We start from the raw sequence: 18,401 nt of genomic DNA on the forward strand, positions 1-18,401 counted from the left end.
TATATATACATACACACACACACACACAGACACACTCAAACACATAAGCTACTAAAAGAGAGCTACGGGGTAAGTGTTTTTCCCCATAGTTCTCTTAAGGGTCATGGGAGGACATATACTAGCATCCGCCTGTGACCCAAAAATAAGTATAATGCGAGCTACAGCTCGCGGTATACTGAGACCACCGCAGCCGGGACGGATCCCAACAATGATGTTGAGATCCACACAGATGGGTGAGTGACATGTGGCTCTGCCTATCTAGAGGCAGAGTCAGCTGTGCCCGCCACCTCCCCGTCTGTTCCTTCACTCAGCGCTGGAGGATCGGAGCAGGGAAAGGGGGAATCCCTGCAGGGAGTGGTGACTGACAGTAACTGCTCTCTGCAGGGAGATTATCGAGAAGTGAGCGGGCGACAGTATGTGCTCGCTCACTTCCCGATCCATTGACAGTTTAATTGTCACACCCACTCATAGTTCTCCTTTAATGAATAAAAGTGCATACGAATAAATAACTGTATAAAATATATCAACAAGTATAATAGTGTGACTTTGTGATCATCCACACTGATGTAGCATTAAAGAGCAAAGTATTCAGTCCACATAAAGTGCTTCAATTAGTGTAGAAAAAAAAAATCTATCCACATATAGTGCTTCAATCAAGCAAAAAAAATAAGTATATTGTTGGTGTATCCATTCGCATTAGAAATACCAGCCGTGTTATCACCCGTGTGAAACAATATCTGCCTCTCCCCTTATGCTTAGACCTCCCAAAGAGATGGTCATCAGCGTGTTACCCTGTCTGTAGCCAGGAAGGGGTTCTCTTGCCCTTGATCAGTCAAAGGATCGCCTCACAGACTCCAATATTTAATCCCAATTAATCCAGTAGATGCCGCACATCCACACCGACATTTAAAAAGAATAAAGATCATCGCACAGACCATTTGGTTACCATAAAAAGTCCTTTTGTTTGTAAAACTTCTCACATTCGATATGCTCATTCGCTGGCAAAGTATAAGTGCCCCTCAGGTTGTCACACAGACTCCTCAGTTCCACCTCGTGTCAGCAAACTCCACCCGACATATTAGTATGCACTTTTGTTCATTAATAGCTTCTAGGTTTAAGCTCATATATTACACAAGAGGTTTTATAAAACCAGGTTGGGATTATCTTCGTGGGACACTTTGATTCGCAGCACTTTGATTTTATTATTTATTCTTATACAGAAAGTCCCCGGGTTACGAACAAGATAGGGACTGTAGGTTTGTTCTTAACTTGAATTTGTATTTCATTTGGAACAGGTACATTTTTTTAAGTGGAACTCCGGCCCAACTTATTTTTCTAGTTTTGGATAGCATACGGAAAGGTTTACCCCCTGTAATGCTTGTTTTGCTGTATGTGCCCCTGTTCAGAAGATTTCACCTCACTTACTGTCCCTGTGACAATTGGATTTTGCAAATTTTGGGTTGTCGTGGAAACAAGGATTGGTGATAAAGCTTCAGTGGAGACACCTTTTTTATTATGACAGCCCTTGCAGGAGTGAATTTCCCTTCCTAGGGGTAGATTTCCTCTCACTTCCGGTTGTCTCAAGGACAGGAGGTGAGAATAAATCTTTCTGAGGATACACACAGCAGTAAAAACCGCACAGTGACCCGAAAGAGGCGGGCACTCGTCTGCTCGTCTAACAAGAGCCAACCTCCTGTAATGCACATACAGTATTACGAACCAGACCCAAAAAGGCAAGCAATCCTCGTCAGCACAGTAGCATTACAACTAACCCTGTTGTACAGTAATAGACTCCGTTTGCAAGTAGGAGTCATATGTAAGTCGGATGTCAGAACCCGGGGACTGCCTGTATAACCATATTAATTTAGTGTTGCTGCTATCACGCATTTGGCGCGGGGTTCATTTAAATTTCACCAGGGTACACAAACCTGATTCCTCTGCCTTCCCATCAGCAGGACACAGAGCACATATAGAACCTCTACTTTATACATGATCTCATGCATGATCTTCATGGAATGTGGGAGCTGAGTCCTTGAGGTTGGATTGGTCAGGCCACCTTCATCGGACGATTCTAAAAAAGGTAAACAGCATGTTACAGTAGTACATCACTGGATTCAGAAAGTGCTAAAATACCCCATGTGCCTAATGAGAAATGTTCAGCTTTTGTTTCATTGCATGGTGGAGACAGAGACATCTTTGCCTATGTACACACACCACACTCATCTGTAGACATCTGCAGACTGAGCCACAAGGCTACATAGGCGTATCTAAAAAACCCAGGGAGGCATTATAAAAACTAAACAATGAATACTGTTTACAAAGTTTATTTCACAACCCCGTCTCACAAAATCGTATTTTCCAGAGGGTTTTTTCTTGCCCAGATACGGTAGCTACAGATTCACGTAGCTCAACTCCAGGCAAGTTGGCAAAATACAGATGATGTGCATACATGGGAGCCATTCTACCACCCAAAGGATTTTAACTGCTATCCATCCAGTCTTGAGATTTACACAGTCAAGCAGAATGAGGAAAATGATCTAATTTTCTCTGTTACAGTTAAGGGATCATCTCTCCATTCCCAGCCTTTTGACTTGACAGTAAAACAGCAAGTGAGTAACGAAGTAAACCTTCTGCTCACATTTGCATGCAGCATATCCAATTGGCTCCATGTCCCAGAGTGCTGCTGTACACAGGATTGCATATGGCCAATGCCAAGTCAAATAAAAGTAACTAAATTACAATTAAAAACACACATTTAATGCTCAACTAAAACAAAGCTGCATTCATTTATGTCTTTTACATTTGTTCAGCATTAAATGCTACCCTCCAGAGCAGCACATCCCCTGCAATGCTTTTTAAACCCTTCCGTTCTTCAGTCACTTATAAGGGAGGTCACCTGTTCCGCTCTGCTCTGTCTCCTCATGGGCCACACGCATCAAGGCGTCCAACACCAAGGCATTATCCAACCATGTGTACCACTCCTCTAGTTCCTGGAGGAAAGTGGCTGTGCCTGTTGATTCTGACACTTTACGGGTGGCAAGCTTGCATAGTCTTTCAATGAAGCCTGGGATGTTCAGAAGTGTGGCTAGAATATAAACAAAACGCTTTTAAGAACATGAAGTGCAGACAAGAGAATGCATACACTGAAGAGAATGTAAAACCAAGACCATGTTAAAGTTTGTATAGCTAAAGTTTGGGGATTAAGCATGGATACTAATGCATCAAAAGGTCATATGTGTTTCGAAATAAACAAAGGGTATTGCTTGTGCCGAGAAGGGAGCACCCCAAAGGCCCCTTTCACACGGGCTGATCAGGAGAGGAAATGTGCATGGATCCTCTACTGATCACAGCAGGACGGAGAGGATGCCCACGCTGTAACATCCGTGCAGTTTTTTCCCTCCATCTTGCAATAAAGGAAAGATGGAAAAACAGAAACTGCCGGACCCAATGTCAGTCTATGGGGAATCTAATGTAAATGGACACATGTCCGTTTACATCAGATTACTCCTGATCCGGTGAAACTGAACACTGTTCTGTTTGTTGTACCGGACCCGGCCGGAGGCAGGGGTGACTGGGCGTAAATGGATGCTCGTACGTTTACACACGGCTGCCCATAGACTTGCATTGGGCATCCGATCCGGTCCGCCTGACAGTTTTTCGGGCGGACCCGATCGGAGCGGGAGTGTAAAAGGGGCCAAAAAGCTTCTCATGAAAATGTAACAGTGCAAAAAAACAAAAATAATAAAAACAAACAACATTAAAAAAAATTAACGTACCATGACCCTGTATATAGCGAGCTATTGTCCGCTATATACTGCGAGCACCGCAGCTAGGACGGATCCCGACAATAGTGTCGCAATCCACCCAGCTGTGTGAGCGACAGCGGGCTCTGCCTGTTTCTCCACTCATCGCTGGAGGATCGGAGCGTGGAGAAGGGGAATCCCTGCGGGGAGCGGTGACTGTCAGTGCAGGGAGATGATCGGAAAGTGAGTGAGCGACGGTATGTGTTCGCTCACTTCCCGATCTATAGAGCCGACGTGTGACAGTTTAATCGTCAAAGGTCGGCTCGTACTATGAGGATGAGTGAAAATCACTCGCCTCACAGTTCTCCTTTAAATACCTAATATACCAGGCGATTAATATGGATTCATAAAAAAAGGAGAAAACCGCTGATTGCTAATCCATCATATTGCCTTAGACCAGAGGTAGGTAGGCAAACTCTGGCTCTCCAGCTGTGGCGTAACTACAAATCCTATTAGGCATTGTACGGCTGGCAGCCACAAACCTGGCTCTGAGGCTGATGCATGATGGGATCTGGATCTCACCACAGCTGGAGGGCCAGAGTTAAAATTATGCTTAGCACCAAGTATTGAATCACACAGATGATTAACAATCCTTACCTTGATTTACTTCGGCTCTCGAAGGGTTCAGAGACTTCTTCTGGTGTGCGTCTTTAGCGAGCAAAGTGTATTTATCATCACTTCCGGTGTCCAGCTCCGATATGGTGACGGACAGGATCCGGCAGAAATTTGCCAGCTGCTGCTGATCAAAACTAGACACGAGACTTGCCAGGTTGGGAATGTCCTCAAGCTGGATCATCTCCTGAATTGTACAGAATGTAAAATATCATTAATCCAACTTGAAGAGTTGAAAAATATAAAAAAATGTCACATATAATTTGCTTAAAATGAGGCAGCCTCATTTGCTTCTAACAGTATTGCTTCTTTGCTTGATACACGTCTACCAATGTATCCATCTTCACGGTAACACAGAAATGGAAACATGTCAATGAAAGGTTATGAGCTGTTTAAGCTCATCAGATAATCATCTAGAAAAGTGAAACTGATTAGCAAAACCCCCAGCTAAAAAACAGCCTGCTTGTCAGCAACCTGCAGTCACTATGAATCAGGGACATAGATCCACAGGTAGGAAGCCACATTTTGTCGGAAGGTGGCCAAAACCCACCCCATAGACAAGACGACAAGGGGAATAAAGCTGCGCAGACATTTTCTAACATAACAGAATATCTCTGCCGTACCTCAAACATGGCCTGAGTGTGCAGCATGTGGGGTTAAAGTTTATACATGGTAAAATAATAATAAAATATATCTCTCCGATCAATACGCGCACATTGCCCTAAGTTTAAGCCCTTTAAAATGATGGACATTCATAAAATCATCTGTTCTGCCACCAATCTAGTGTGCTTCTGTCCTCATGTTTGGGCTGACAGGACAACACTTTTGCTGCACTGAACTCCCAAACATCTTTTCCTGCCCTGTGTGCTGGACTATAGAACACGGCCTATGCCGCCCCCGCTCCCCCCCCCCTCCTTCCTTCCCCACATGCATACATTGAAGATTACCTTTTTAACTCCCAGGATGTCTTCAATAAGGGTCGCCGTTTGCAGGAAGGTCTTTTTGTTTGTCATTAAAGTGAACAAGAAAAGCACAAAGTCGTTGCGTTCTGCTAACCGTTTGGTGACGCCTTCCGTCTAACAAAAAACAAAACAGGGGGTTAAGTTATTTATGACTTATTTGGAAAATAAAATGGCAAAGACACAATGTAAACATTTATTCTCAAAAGTGATTAAGCGGTTTTTGCCTAGGATCACACTAATCCAGCACGTTATTAACCTCACATGCCCCACTCAATATGGCCGCAGCTTGAGTGGGGCAACTCAGAATAATAACGTGCTGGATTAGTGTGATCCTAGTTCATTTTATTACTTCATAGCTGTGCTGTATGTGTATAGGCCAATGTAGTTGGATCTGTATGTGCGTTATAATTAATCGAAATTAATCGATAAAAAAACATTTCGATTACCCGAACACAAAAATTTTAATCAGTAACAGCCCTATTATAAAGTATATTTACGTTGTAAGATCAACAAAATGCCCCATCTGCATGTCGGCAAATAAGCCATTTCCGGCAAGAAGTAGGCGCCACAAATTGATCCAGCAATAACACACAAATGATCAGCAATTACAAAAAGGTACATGAGCGAACAGATACCAAAGAGAGGTACCCAGAAAATGACAGGAGGGAGGTCTCAAAAAGACAACATTTTGGAGTCACTCTGAAACGTCTTTTTTTTTTAAAATCGTAATCCAAATCCCAACCTTCCCAACTGATCACTAATCAATTCCCTCTGTGACTCAATGTCTATGACAGATTATTGTCTCACGGCACCAGCAGACAAAATTCCTGCATGCAGCCATAATTCAGGAGCAATAACAGACCCTTATTATGTGACAACAACAACACACCTGACACGTCCTCACTGGTGTGGTCACCTCTTAAGTAGATAATTGCGGTATTAAGAACAAAGGAGAAATGCTAATGGGGAATACTGTGACCTGCTCATGACGACAGTCACTGCTGCCTGTAAAAAACAGCAGCACTTATGCAGTAGGTAAATGACATAAGCCAAAGCAACATACTGTCCATTCAGGAGCGTGAAGTCTTGTTTTTTAAACTAAAAAGAAGTGTCAAATACAATACCATGGTTTAAACTTCAGCCAGGTTCCTATTACCGTTTGTATCACCAGCAGGGGGGGGATTTTAAAATTCCTGTAGCAACACACTATGTATCGGGTCTCCCCAGGAAAGGAAGTGAGGGGGGAAAAAAATCTCTCCAACAACAAACACAACAACAACAACCCTTTTTTACTTCCCATGACCCATCAAAGAGTTTTACCTTCAAACCCCTGTCCCAGGGCAACGTCAGGGAGTAAAAGGCGAGGCAATATACTGTCTTAAGGTGCCCATACACCGGTCAAATTTCGGCCGGCTTATAATGTACCGGCCAAAATTCACACAGTGTGTGGGGCTGTCGGCTCCCTTTCAGTCGCCTGACTGAAAGATGGAGCCAGTTGTAAAATTTTCGATCGATCAGAGCGGGCAGCCAACTAGCTGCCCGCTCTGATTATTCTGTTATTATTGTGTTATTCTGATATTATTATTGTTATTTTGACAGGTGACGGCGGCAGCTGTCAGAGTACAATGCAAACAGTGGGATTCCTCGATCGACAACAGTTTGTGTTATTGGAGGAATCGGGTCAATATTTTTTTTAAGTAGAACACGCGGGTTGAACAAAATAAATTGTTAGGTGTATGGCCAGTCTTAGACATCTGTCAGCAGAAGAGGATTATACATAGGTAGCCATCCTTTTACATCCTAATCATGTGACAGCTTAAAAAACTGGGAGTACCCATCACTTTTCTGTACACAAGGGAATAGTCACCAACAGTAAGCGAAGGGTGAATCTCCACATTGTGGACACAGAACCTTCCGCATTCTATCCAATACAAGTTTTGGCTTTACATACACTTTCACTTCCTGTCTCAGTATGTCAGGGAATGAAACATGACAGGAAGTAAGATTGCAATCCTCCCCCACACTATTCAACACTGTAAAAAACAAATAAATACATCAATAAAAGTCCATCAAAGTATACAACAGAATGAGTGTAGATAGTAGTGCAAAACAAACAAAGGATACTTACACATATACAGGTATTGTACAGGATGCTCAGGCAGTCTTTGATTAAGTCATCGCTGACTAAAAGAAGATTACATTGTAAACGTCATGAAAAGATCATATATGATTTGTAGCATTAAATATATGAGCTAAAAGTACTAAAACTACACTGAAGTATAAACTGAATGAACAATGCAAGGACCAGTGTTTCCCTTTAAATTTGACTGAGTATAGCAATTTTGTTTGACAGGTCCACTTCACACAGGAAAGAGCTGGTACATATCTCAGCACTGGAAGGTCAGAGGAGGGAGAAACCAGCTTGTGATTTAGGGCTTGTGTAGCCAGGAGAATGTAGCATGCAAGCTGGGTGTATCCAGCTTGCAGCTGAGAATTATTAAAGGAGAACTATGAGGTGAGTGCTTTTCACTCACCTCATAGTTCTAGCCGACCTGTGACAATGAGACCGTCACAGGTCGGCTTAGTAGATCGGGAGGTGAGCGAACACATACCGGCGTTCGCTCACCTCTCGATCCTGTCACGGCTCACTGCCGTGACAGGGGAGGGGCTGGATTCCCCCCTCCCCGCCAGCGCTGACTGGCAGAACGGACGGGGGAGGGTACAGCTGGCTCTGCCTCTAGATAGGCAGAGCCAGCTGTCACTCACGCAGCTGGGCGGATCCAGACTTAATTGTCGGGATCAGCTGCTCGTCTCAGTATACCGCGAGCAGTAGCTCGCGGTATACTGTGGCGTCTCAGTATACCGCGAGCTGCAGCTCGCGGTATACTGAGCTGAGGGTGACGGGAGGACGCTAGTTTGTGTCCTCCGGTTACCCTAAGGTGAACTATGGGGGAAAGCCTTAACCCCATAGTTCTCCTTTAAACTCCCCCGCTATCAGGCATCCACGGGGATTGGTGAATTCCGGATAAATGTAGTTTCTGGCTGCTTGAGAGTTACTATTACAAAATAGGATTAATAGGTTGAGCTGCTCCTGACTTGCCTTTGCATTCTAATTGACTTGTATGAATGAAAAGCAGTTTTAAAAACAACCCCCGTGATCAGAAGGCCTGCAAGTGTAACTGCAGCCAAAACATTTTTGTCAGAACCTCCATTATATTTTATTGCTGCCTTAGGTCTTGAGGTTTCCTGCCCAGGTAATGTCATGGTCACCTGACGGGAAAGGAAAAAAACATTTCTACAAGGGAACACAGAAAAGAAAAATATATAAATATATATAAACATTAGGGCTCTTAGTGTTCCCATCTCCTTCTTACATCATTTTATTGCCGTGTCACTTTTGGAAATTTCAAGTCGCTTTTCAATGTGTCAGAAAGACAGGAAGTGAGAGGAAATCTCTCCAATGGTGACGCAGAGCAGTAATACTGCTGACATCTTTTGGCAAATGCTAGTCACCTGGCTGTCAAGCTGATCCGACTGAGTTACTGAGCCAGAACATGTATGCAGAATAGGTGTTCAGACCACTTGCTTCACATTTGTCCCACTGAAGCCAGAGACAGTTGGCAGCTAACATTTCAGGTTAGAATTGATGACCTACATACTGTATATGATGCCTCAGTACAGGTTTCACTGATTCGTTTTGGGTAGATTCATCATAAATGTGTTGATGTAGATCAGGGGCAGCCAAACTCCAGCCGAAACTACAAATCCCTCGAGGCATTACAAGACTCAGACAGCCACAGGCATGAATCCCAGAGGCAGATGCAAAATGGCATTTGTAGTTTCACAAAAGATGGAGGGCCGAAGTTTGGCAACCCTTAATGTAGATGAAGAATAGGCGGCAGAGGTTCATTCACTCACTTTTATGTTTCTTTCTCTGGGGGAAGAGGCTCGGTCTCATGAGGATCTCTACCAGAAGCTGCAGAGAGATAAGACACAAGATTTCAGGTGAGTCATACGTATACAAGTCTGATTACAAATGATGTGCCCCCCCCCAATGTTTCCTGTCCTACACACGTCCACCATATCTCAGCTACCCCAGACTCCCAGAATGATGACTAGAACTTTACTGCTGGTCATGTCACATACAGGTTACAAGTGGCTTCTGTAAACAAACCTGACTCGCTGCCTGGGCTTCCTAATACCGGAAGCTCGGGTATCGGGCTAGGCATCGGAGCATTTGGGTGAATACGAGTACTCGCCCAAATACTCGGCATTGGCACCAATACTAGTATGGGTACATCCCTAATTTAAAGTGCAACTGAAGGCAATTGTTTTTTTTTAGTCTTGGATAGAGTGGAGAGGGATTAGAGCTCTTGTCAGGTTTTTATTGCCGTCTGTGCCACTGTTAGGGAGATTCACCCGTCCCTGGCGACCATCAGGGAAAGTAAAAGAATCCCAAATTTAGGGCTGTCAGACCAGAAATAAATAGTAAACCTTCCAATGGGGGCACTAGTTCTGATGATCCTGCTGACCACCAGGAATTTTCCTCTCTTTGGCGGGAATTCCTTTCACTTCCTGTTGTGGCCATTGGACAGGAAGTGAAGGGAAATCTCCCCAATGGGATGCAGATCGCAAAAAAAAAAATTAAAACATAGATGACAGGTTATAATCCCTGGCTTAAGTTGTACTATAAGAACAGGGGACTAGAGAGATTCACCTTATTTTTCCTGGTGACCGGTATCACTGAAAGAAAATATAAATTTTTAGGTTTTCACCAAAACAGGAATAGATCAGGCATCTTCCAGTGGGGACACTAGTTCTGGTGACCACACTGGCCACAAGGAATTGCCCTCACTTTGGAAAGTTTTTCTATTACTTCCTGTTGACATTTACTAATGTTCTCTCCTGTTACACAAAACTCAGCTATTTCCTGCTATAAGTGAAGAGCACAGAGCCATCCTGCAGCCGGGAAGGGGGAAGGATCCGAAAAATATTGTCAGGATCCACCCCACTAGCCGATAACAGCTGGCTCTGCCTCTAAAGGCAGAGCCAGCGTTGCCCACCCCCTGCCTTGTCTGTCCCCCCCAATGAGCACTGGAGGAACGGAGAGGGGGGATCCCTGCAGGGAGTGGTGACCAACAGTCACCACACTCTGCATGGAGATCATAAAACGGAGAGATCAGCGACTTGGGATCGCTCAGTTCTCGATTTACAGAGCCGACATGTGACAGCTGCACTGTCACACGTCGGCTCCAACTATGGAGATGAGTATTTCACTCTCCCCATAATTCTCCTTTAATCCGCCCTTAGTAAAAATGGCCACTGTGAGAAGAAAGGAAAAATAAGGTATGCAAAGAATATAAAGCACACAATTATCTAGAAGTGTTTGTAGATTGTCATTGTTAAACATTTCTAAAGGTGCCTTTGTTATTTCAAAGATAAGGGTAACCTTCCTCTTTACAATACCAATGGAGCAGGCTCATATAAAAAATCCTGCTGGCTCCTGGATTGCAGACTGGCTCCTGAATCTCATATTAATTTGTTCTTTCCTGATGCAAGAGTAGGGTTTGTATACAATAAAACCGGAATGGGAGCATGCTAGAGGATAGTGCTACTGGAAATGTACAGATCTCACCTAACTGCCCAATAAAAAGAAATGTAGATCAACGTCTCTCTGCAGCTACATATCAAGTTACTACTTTCACTTTATCACCTTGCTGAAAAACATTGTTCTTCCTAGAGTCAGCCCACATCATTCTCATCACCATATCATCAGTGGAACCAATTCTGTTTATACCATTACAATAACATTTACAGCAGTGGTTCTCAACTCGTGGGTCGCGACCCAAAAGTGGGTCGCGACACCCTCTGCAGTGGGTCGCGGCGTCATGTCTGAATAGACCGGCCTGAGACTGAATAGAGAGGGGGAATTTGTGGTTCAGCCTGTGGAACCTCATGTCAAACTGTCCCCTCTCTCCCGGCCTCCCCCGGGCTCTCAGATAAAGTGGTATGGCCCGGGGAGAGAGGGGACTATTTCCTCACTTTCGGGCCGGCGCAATAATATCAGGAGCCGCGGCTCCCGACAATTAAGTTATAGTTCCGGCCTGCACTGGAGAGTACAGCAGATATCAATCCGCCGCTGTATCTACTGTACTCTCCAGTCCAGATAGTTCAGTCGGCTGGAATCAGAGAAAGGTAGGCAGGCAGATAGGGAGATGTGCACTGTGGCAGGACAGGGGACACTGATGGATATTATGCATTCCAAGCCCACATAATATCCATCATGTATATCCATCACTGTCCCCTGTCATAATGTATGTTAATTAAATACACAATTAATGTTATTACACAGACTGGGCTCAGAATACATAATGTCCATCAGTGTCCCCTGTCATATTGTCATCTGTCAGTGCAGAAGCTGGGGAGGGTATGGGGGGGGAGCATTAGCAGGGGGCTCCGCTGCAATTTTTTTACCTGCAGCAGAGCCTATGCTAAGATATATATATATATATCTATCTATATCTGAAAACTGCAGCACGCCCTATTTTTTCTGCTCTGGAATGCATGCAAATGCCCTGGAACCCACTGAAAGCCCATTTTAAAACTAAAAAAAAAACAACTTTTTTTTTAACCAAAGACGGACCGGAACGCATCAAAAAACGTGTGCAGAAACTCATGCAGATCTGGTCTGCATTTGGTGTGAACAAGCCCTTAGGCTAGGTTCAAACCTAGGTGATTCAGATGCCAAACTGTGATCGCGCCACTGTTCATTGTAAACCGCGTTTTTTTAATGCCTAGAGATGTCTATGGGACCCAAACCTCCTGCACCTTTTTGCGCGACAATCTGCAAAAATGTGAGCAGCCTCCATTGACTTCGATGCGAAGCTGTGTTTTGCAAGATAAATTGCCTAGGTGTGTACCGGCCCTCATTCCAACAGACTTTCCAGTAGAATCACACCCATATGAGCTCCAATGATTGCAGACATCCTCTGCGTTCAGATCACCAATAGTAATCCACACTGTCTGGGGGATTTGGTGCAATCTATCCCTGAGCAGTTTGTTCAGTCATTGAGTTAAAAAGTGAAGTACACATTTGCATAACCACACTGTATATTGTATTAAGAAGTGTTTGTATAAAGAGAGATCCACCCGCATATTGCAAATAAGCATTTTACCCTGGCAATCCCCAGCATGCCAGTTAGTTGTAAGACTAACAGCTAATTGTAAAACAGAGCCCAGGAGAGGACTTGCGTAAACTACGGCTGCTCCAGCATCCCTACTACCCACCTAGAGAGCATCTACGCACCAGCATAACAAATGGTTAAAGGGTCTAAAAATCCTTTTTCCGTTTTCATAAGTTCGACGTCTGAACAATGTAACATTATCATTGCTAGTTGGAAGCAACGCATGATGGGATATGCAGTCTTGAGAAATGGAGAGATTGTATCACATCAAGCAGGGAAGAAGACGCAAAGCAAACTGGGAATCCAGCTCTGCACCATCTGAAGCGGGGTGAGAGCAGCCTATTCACACTGATTAGGGAGCAGGGAACGCCACTTTAAATATCAATTTAATTTCTATGACAAGCAGAAAAGAATGAATAACTAGAAGGAATGTTTCATTCTTCTGTGTCTGAAAGAAGCTTGTGGGCTCCAGAAATGTGTTTTCATAAAGAGAAAACTGGTTCTATACAAGAACAGTGGATTTATGTGAAAGCAACAATGTTGCTAAATTAAAACGCAGAACAAAAAAAAGGATTTGCTTGTTAAAGGATTTATTTTACCTCTCCACCTAACTGCACTGACAATTTTTGCATTCTTCAAGAGCTGGTGCCTCTTCAGCTGCCACGTAGAAATGTTGGATCCCAGGTCCTCCACAGAGCACGACTTTGTTCTAAGGAGACACAGGAACGGACCAGGGATGCCACACACCCAGAAGTGTACCAATGATGAGTGCTCTCTGGGTACTGTAGATCGGTATGGGCAGTGGAACAGGAGACACGACACAACTGGACGTGTGATGGATGACGAGTGTTCTCAGGGCACCGAAGATCAGTATGGGCGGTGGAACAGGAGATACGACACAACTGGACCTGTGGTGGATGACGAGTGTGCTTAGGGCACCAAAGCTTTTGATGAGAGCAAAGATCGGTGTTGGCTGTAGAACAGGTAACTGCAATAACTTCTTTACAGGGAAATCTTTTTCTCCACATTTATTTCGGCAATAAGCTTCAAGTGTTTGTCAAGCCAAAAGGTTTTCATTTTAGATAAAGTGGGAGAAAGATTAGAAGCCGTCATGTTTTGTTTTTTTTACTGATATCAGGGGCGCCATTAGAGATTTACCATCTCTTCCTGTCCTGCTGACTACATTTTTCTACACAGGAAGTGAAGGGAACTCTCAAACAATTCCACAGGCAGAAATAAAAATGCTTTTCTTTAGTAAAGCAGGGGGAAGGTTAGAAACCCTGTCGGATTTTAGTTTCGGTCTTTGACGGAGTTGCAGAATTCCTCTAATTTTCTGTCTGGTAAACCTGTGGTCAGCACCAAATCATTGCAGCGTCACTGCTGCCAAAATACAGGAAGTACATTTTAAAAAACCCCCAAAAAACAAAAACTTATGGGATCTGTACTCTATGGCCCAAATAGAGGTCAGTTCAGATGACAGGTTCACTGATTGGAGACACAGATCAGTATATATTCTTATAGTATATATCTGAGAGTCTGGTGGGTGGAAACAGTTGCCAGGAGCGGTGGACGGAGTTTAGCAGAACGCGAGTGTCCCGATGTCATCACCAACATCATCACATCACTATCTCAATGCCCAAATTAAATTTAACAATGCCCTAATGTAAAAAGCTGAGCTAAACAAATAGTGGTGCCCACAGCAGCTCAGCTCCACCAGGAAAATGAAAATCATTGACTGTTCCAAAACAAATTATACCCTATATCTTTTAGGCAAAAAGTGGATAGAACTTCAGTTTTTATACTTCTGATCTGCTGATGTAGGGTAAAAGAAGCCAAGGGTAGAATCTAGGGATTCACCGATACCAATGCTAGTATCGGTGCCAATGAAGAGTATTTGGGCAAGTGCTCGTACTCGCCCAAATGCTCCCGATGCTTATTCCCAATACTTCCAGTATCAGGAAGCTGGGTAGCGAGTCATTACATGCAGTCCAGCTTCCCGGTTTGCCGGGAATCCGGCTCCATGTTCACTTGGTGACAAGGGCGCATGGAGTCGGCTTCCTGGCCAATCAGGAAGCCGGGCGGCGAGTCATTAAAGTGATTGGGCCATAAAGCAGACTCAATGCTTCCTCATCACCAGGTGATGGCTTCCTGGCTAATCAGGAGGCCGGGCGGCGAGTCATTACTCACCCCCCCAGCTTCCCGATTGGCCAGAGAGCCAGCTCCGTGCTCCCGTCACCTGGTGATGAGTGAGCATGTAGACGGCTTCCCGGCTAATCAAGAAGCCGGGTGGCGAGTCATTACACAGTGCCCGGCTTCCTTAATAGGACTTCCGGTATCGGCGAGAACCGGAAAAAAAATATTGGTCGTCGATGCCGAAAAACGCTAGTAGAATCCATGCACAAAATAACTGTTACAGGGATTACACCATATGGTCAAAAGTTTGCAGACACCCCTTCAAATAACGGAGTTTATGTGTTTCCAGTGAATGGTCCTTTTAATGCTACAAAATACAAAGACATTTTAGACAATTGTGTGCTTCCGTTCCTGTGGTAACAGTTTGGTGAAGGTCCTTTTCTATTCCAGCATGACTGTCCCCCTGTGCACAAAGCCAGCTGCATAAAGAAATTCCCCCCAGATATTCCAAAATCTTGTGGAAACCATTCCAGAAGAGTGGAAACTTACAGCAGCAAAGGGGAAGTCTATATTAATGGTCACGGCTTTGGAAAGGTATGTCCAACAAGCTCATATAGGTGTGATGGTCAGGTGTCCACAAACAAGGTCATATAGTGTAGCACAAAAGCATGCCATATACAGAATCAGCAACTGAGAATAAACTTACATCAACTCCTCCAAATAAATCAAAAGTGTAGGTGTTGGGGTATGGGAACTCAGGGTTAGACTTCTTGTCATCTGTCACAATTGCCATCGCTTCCATAGAAAGCAAAGGAGAAATTTCCTATGAGGGGGAAGAAAACACAGATTAGCTTTGTGTCCTGCAGAATGCAACCGGTGATCAAATCTGCAATCAGCCAAGAACACACACATTACAATCTGATTGTACAATCGCCTTTAGATCTACTGACAAGTATATAGTACAAGAGCCTGACTAATCAGATATAAATTGACAGAAAAATCCCGCGATTGTACGATAATCGCAAAGTGTATGGAAGGCGTGCGACCGTTTCTACTGTATGATCGCACGTCTTCCGTCAAACAAGCAGGCTAGAAAACCAGCCGAGAATCGTACGATTCTCGGCGGGTTAGTGGCGTGCTTGTTCGACAACTGCCGAACGTGCCGGTGTGCGCACGCAGCACTGCGGTGATCGCAAGTACGATCTGCCTGTCCAAGATGGGCAGATCGTACGTTTTTTTAATTACTTTACAACCATTGCAAGACAAAAGTCTTGGTTGTACAGTGTATGGCCACCTTAAGAGAGACCAGACAAGTTGTACAACCAGTGTGTCAACAATATTTTGTGGGTGCCAAAGATACATACAGACTTCACTTAGGGCGATCTATAGGGATGCAAATTATAAGCTAACAGAGGTCCCAAAAATGCTATAACACATGGGGCTTGGATATAGAAATAGCCGAGCACATTTATCCTCCTTGCTTACTAAAGTTATCTGAGGATGCAACACTAAGCAAGGGGATTGCAAAACATGCACAGCTCTAACAACTGTCCATACACGTCCAAATATTCAAATTCTTGCAAAAGACCAAATTGTAACGGGTTTGTTCTAGGCAATCAAAGGCCTACCATTACATAAAAGTGTATTATGGTAACTATATTTCCTAATGCTAGTAAAGATATTATATATATTTTAATTTGACATGCCGCTATTATGTTCTCTGATAATTGGAATTGGGAATTATTCTGGTTCTCACTTAGTCATTTTAAAACTCCTTTAAAAGTCCCCAGGCTGTCAACATTGTGTAGATTTTACTTTAAAAAAAAAAACACACAGCGTTGCCACCTACTGAAGGAAGATGAAATTCAACAGTCCAGTTACACAATAAATGAGGCGTTCTTGTAAGACAGGCTGCATCATATAGGCCACTTTTTTCCTCTTTGACCATAGTTCTACTTTAACCACCAACAAATGCTAATAATGAACCGTGTAAGATGAATCGTTCACACATTTGTTTTTTTAGGACATATGACAGAAAAAGCTTACCTTCAGAATTCCCTGGCACTGGGAAAAGTCACTGTTGGGGTGACTGCCCTCATATAATTTGTGTAGAAGCAGAGGGATGCTGTTCCATTTAGCCTGCTTGTCTCTCTCTTTCAACAGCTCCTCGGAAATCTAGAAAACAAAATTTAACACTCGTCTACAGTTTTGAAAAAATAGATCCTGACATTCTCTCTTCAAGAGTCCACACACACATATATATATATACACCATACATACACACACACATACATAAATACATACATATACACACCCCAATCAGTCATAATATTATGATCACATCACCGCTGTCAGATGAAGTGAAAAATATTGAATATCTCATTACAATGGCACCTGAAAGTGGGGGGGATACATTACAATGGCACCTGAAAGTGGGGGGGATACATTACAGTGGCACCTGAAAGTGAAAAAAAAGGGGGGATATATTACAGTGGTACCTGGAAGTGGGGGGGGATATATTACAGTGGTACCTGGAAGTGGGGGGGGGGATATATTACAGTGGTACCTGGAAGTGGGGGATACATTAGGCAGTAAATGAACATTTTGTCCCTGAAGTTGATGTGTTGGAAGCAGAAAAAATGGGCCAGTGTAAGGATTTGAGTGGCTTTGACAAGGACCAGATTGTGATGTCTAGAGGATAGGGTCAGAGCAACTCCAAAACTCCAGCTCGTGTGGGAGGTTCCTGGTCTGCAGAGGTCAAGACCTATCAAAAGTGGTCCAAGGAAGGAAACCTGCCTAAACATTGTTGCTGACCAAGTACACTCCATCATGGAAACTGTATTCCCTGATGGCAGTGGCCTCCTCCAGCAGGATAATGTCCCCTGCCACACTGCAAAAACAGTTCTAGAATGGTTTGAGGAACACAACAATGAGTTCGAGGGGTTGACTTGGCCTCCAAATTCTCCAGATCTCATTCCAAATGAGCATCTGTGGAATGTGATTTGGTCCACGGAGGCCCAACCTGGCAACCTAAAGGATCTGCTACTGACAGCTTGGTGCCAGATAGCACAGCACACCTTCAGAGGTCTAGTGGACTCCATGTCTCAACGGGTCAGGGCCGTTATGGTGGCAAAACGGAGACCTACTCAATATTAGGAAGGTGGTTATAATGTTATGGCCAACCAGTATATACACATTATACAGGATTTATAGAACGCCAACAGTTTGCACAGCACTTTACAATATAAGGAGGACATCACAAATACAATACAAATCAAGCCAAGATGGTAAGCAGGGCCCTGCCCCTGAGAGCTTACAATCTAAAAGGGAGGGGCAAGGGATACATGAAGATGTAGCTGTGTGGGGATGAATTGTTTTAGAAAATGATAGTTCAGTGGTTAGTTTGAGGTGGGATAGGCTTCCCTGAAGAGAGGAGTCTTTATGGATCGTCTAAAAGCAGACAGAGTAGGAGATAGATGGACAGGTTGGGGTAAAGAGTTCCAGATGATGGGATAGACTATAGAGAACTCCTGGAAGCATTGGTGGAGTTGATGAGGGAGCTGGGTCCTCTTGGGAGGAGCGGAGGGGACGGTTAGGATGATACTTTGTATCCGGGGGCAGAATTGTAGGTGGTTTTGTAAGTGGTTAATATTTTGAATGTATCCTTTGGGCTATTGGAAGCCAGTGTAGGGATCGGCAGAGGGGAC

The 18,401-nt window shown here is 43.9% G+C and overlaps 1 protein-coding gene across 1 annotated transcript in view; it reads right to left on the bottom strand.

The window, feature by feature from the left end:
* The window catches only part of TRPC4AP (transient receptor potential cation channel subfamily C member 4 associated protein), a 30,649-nt gene that overhangs the window by 11,856 nt on the left and 392 nt on the right, over nucleotides 1-18,401 (bottom strand). Inside the window, exons 2-9 of the mRNA XM_018569078.1 lie at nucleotides 16,741-16,869; nucleotides 15,401-15,517; nucleotides 9,296-9,353; nucleotides 7,506-7,561; nucleotides 5,363-5,491; nucleotides 4,401-4,602; nucleotides 2,897-3,085; nucleotides 1,929-2,071 (exon numbers count right to left, since the gene is read on the bottom strand). Coding sequence (XP_018424580.1) covers nucleotides 1,929-2,071; nucleotides 2,897-3,085; nucleotides 4,401-4,602; nucleotides 5,363-5,491; nucleotides 7,506-7,561; nucleotides 9,296-9,353; nucleotides 15,401-15,517; nucleotides 16,741-16,869 — 1,023 coding nt within the window. The remainder of the gene's footprint in view (nucleotides 1-1,928; nucleotides 2,072-2,896; nucleotides 3,086-4,400; nucleotides 4,603-5,362; nucleotides 5,492-7,505; nucleotides 7,562-9,295; nucleotides 9,354-15,400; nucleotides 15,518-16,740; nucleotides 16,870-18,401) is intronic.

Source organism: Nanorana parkeri, unplaced genomic scaffold (assembly GCF_000935625.1).
Source record: "Nanorana parkeri isolate BGI_ZX_2015 unplaced genomic scaffold, ASM93562v1 scaffold1284, whole genome shotgun sequence".
Lineage (NCBI taxonomy): Eukaryota > Metazoa > Chordata > Amphibia > Anura > Dicroglossidae > Nanorana > Nanorana parkeri.